General features: G+C 36.5%; 1 protein-coding gene across 1 annotated transcript; it reads left to right on the top strand.

The window, feature by feature from the left end:
- Nucleotides 1–525: 525 nt before the first annotated feature.
- On the top strand, nt 526–3,016 carry LOC129278426 (NXPE family member 3-like). Its single transcript, XM_064110015.1, has 3 exons — nt 526–531; nt 1,054–1,632; nt 2,840–3,016. The coding sequence occupies exons 1-3, from the start codon at nt 526–528 to the stop codon at nt 3,014–3,016; spliced, it is 762 nt and encodes a 253-aa protein (XP_063966085.1).
- Nucleotides 3,017–3,281: the final 265 nt, after the last annotated feature.

Below are 3,281 nucleotides of genomic sequence, written 5' to 3'. Positions count from 1 at the left end.
CCTCTTAGCCAAATTCTAAGACAAAATTCTTAGCCAATTCTTTATAGAATACGCGTTTTGGCTAAGAATTTTGTCTTAGACAGAAAATAAGACAAAATGCTTAGATTTTTGACTTAAGCATGCTTATCTCGTTTATGGAATACGGGCCCGGGGCCCCATCTTACAAAGAGTTACGATTGATCCAATCAATCGTAACTCTATGGAAATCCATCAGTGTCATAATTTAATCTACAGGAAATTTGTAAATTGTCCTTTGTATACAAAAGAGAACACACCAAATTGTCAAGAAATCAATGAATTTATGCAAGGAGCTTCCAACACATGGATATACATGTTTCATATCTATAATTTTTTTAACAAACATGCATTTTATATGTTGACTCTGCTGGCTTTCCATAGTTGCGATTGATCGGATCAATCGCAAATCTTTGTAAAATTGGCCCCAGGTGTGCACTTGTTTCTTTAGGAAATTTGCACAATGTCCTTTGAAAACAAAGAGAAGCACCTTGAAATTTCAAGAAAACTATGAATGTATGAATATACATCATATCTAGAAAAATTTTTGATCAAACTTGTATTCTAGATTTTGTTGGCTTTCCATAGTTGTGGTTGATCGGATTAATCGTAAGTATGGAAAGCCAGCAACGTCAACATCTGTTATGCATGTTTGTTCAAAATATTGTCTTACTATAATACATATTCGTACATTTATTTATTTTTTTGGAAAATTTAATGTGCATCTTTTTCATGTTTTTGTTTCCATGCAAAGGACATTGTGCAAATTTCCTTTATAAAAAATTATGACATTGATGGATTTCCATATAGTTACTGTTGATCGGGTCAATCGTAACTCTTTGCAAGACGGGGCCCTGCATTGGAAGATATTTACAATTAATTAGGAAAAAGGGAAACATTCATTGTAAACCACTTCATAATGTCATAAGGATCTTGCTTGCGGATTCAAATTTACGAATATTTTTATTACTCATTGATATTCCATGTTAACAGCTACCACTGATTCCACTTTTTTGTCTTCATCACTGTGCGATATAGGCAATTCGGTTCAAGATTGTTGACCATGCCCCGGCTCCTCTCGCGCAGTCATCCTCAGATGGACGCAAGAAACATCCTTTGTGTCCAGGAAGAACAGCTCGGACATTCCCTCAATTCTCCTACCCCTCGGTCCATCCTATCAACTGGACAAACCACATGGACATCACCAACCACACCATGACGACATTCGAGCTTGTAAGCCCAAAGGAAACTTACTTCATATGCGACGAAATCGAGTTGCGTGTACATGCGCGTAATGGCCGCAACGAGTCTAAAAAATATGGCGGTGACCTTTTCCGAGCAAAGATTTTCACCAAAAACTCGACTTATTCTGCGAGTTCTTCATCTGACGGCGAAATTGTTGATCACGGCAACGGGACATATAGCGCATATTTCACTCTTAAATGGACAGGAATTATCTCGATTTCTGTGTCTTTGATAGTTCCAAGCGAGGCTTCTTATGTTTTGGATCGTATACGCGCTGAACACCAGCCCAGGATAGCATATTTCGGAGGATTCGTGTCCAGTAACAAATCCGAAAAGGAGGGATTTTGCAACGTACAACTCAGAAAACCTATGGTATGTTATATGAATATTTATTTGTTTCTGAATTGAATCGAAAATCAAGAGTTTATTTACTCTTTGTTCGATTGTTGGTCTGATTTTCATGTTTAGCCTTTTGTAGCCAAGTTTGCCAACTTGGTGCAAACAATAATTTAAATACACGTCAACGAAACATCCACTGATCCCATGTAAAACTTAATGTTTCCTTGATTTTTTCCCAAATAATGTGCATTGAGGAGTGGAACCAGTTACCTTCTTAAAATTAAGTTAAATTCTAGCAAGTTTTTTCTTTCAAACTATGATTTCCTAGTTGGTCAGCATAGATATTTATGTTAGTGTGTGTGTGTGTGTGTGTGTGCGCGGGTGTTTGAGTGTGGTGGTTTTGTGTGCGTACCCTTGCTTACTATACTTATCTATAGTTTATTACCTTTGGTCAAAATCAATTTATTGTTCTTTTCAGTATGAGGGCCTCGCACCCAATTCAGAATGCAAGCTTTGCTTCTTTTAGGGGTTCCAAAGTCGAACCTATATACGACGCTCTGTTTGGAAGGCGAGAGTTAGAACCACTGGAGTCTGCCGTTCTATTTCCGATGCGTCAACATTATATTCAAGATTTTGTTGTGCAATATGGAATAGTAATATCAAGATTTAGGCCTACACCGATAATATTCAATTTCGTTTTTTGTAAAAGAAAGTGGAAAGAATAACAGAGTGACTGACAACCTATGAAACAAGTTGTAAATTTTCTTTCATAATTCTAGGAAGCAACATGATGGCTCCATTTAAAGATAAATACATTGACAGTTTTCTGATGCTTGCATTCAAAGGAAGACCACTTCAATTGGAGATAATATGCGTTCATACGGCATGACGGATTAACTGTCATAATTCTACCCGAACGATTCTGAAATTAAGAATTTTCGTGTATTTATGTTTTTTTTTGGGGTCACATTGGCCGATCAAAATATTCGCACATTAGAAATAGGTAATATGATTTATAATAATAAATCTATATATCTTATAGCTAGGATATATGACAAACCCTAGCCTATATGTAAGAATAATAAAACGGGTATTTTAAGGTTTCATGCAATACAACCTCGAGATATATTTCTTTCTTTTTAAGATACTAGTGCATTTGTCCCGCGACCTTTGCGGGTTTTTAGGACTTTTATATATCATGATAACAATCATATTAATCCTGTTTATTTCTCTCGAACAGAATGAGACTGAGTTTTGCAATTTCACAGATGCGGCTACTAAATCTCCATGGTTTTGCGAAAAGCCAGCTGGCTTTCGTTGCAGCGAATGGAAGAAACATCGAATCGATGGCCGCAGATCGGAACAGCAAGCCCTGGAATTGATCAATCAAACAGAAAGGGAAGCATTTCAAGTGTAAGTTATATGCTGGGGGTCGTTTCATAAAGCTGTTCGTAAGTTAAGAGCGACTTTAAGAACGACTGGTGAACCTTTCTTACATGTGCTAAATAATAACCAATGAACATTAATGATGAATATCATTTACCAGAAGAAAGGATCACCAGTCGTTCTTAAAGTCACTCTTAACTTACGAACAGCTTTATGAAACATACACCAGGTCATCAGTTCCACAGAATGCTCTGTTAAACTGAATCAAATCCAAACTAAATAAAATTTTCCATTCT

Source organism: Lytechinus pictus, chromosome 15 (genome assembly GCF_037042905.1).
Source record: "Lytechinus pictus isolate F3 Inbred chromosome 15, Lp3.0, whole genome shotgun sequence".
Taxonomy (NCBI): Eukaryota; Metazoa; Echinodermata; class Echinoidea; order Temnopleuroida; family Toxopneustidae; genus Lytechinus; species Lytechinus pictus.
The sequence above is the reverse complement of the archived record's forward strand: the minus strand, read 5'-3'. Positions and strand labels throughout refer to the sequence as shown.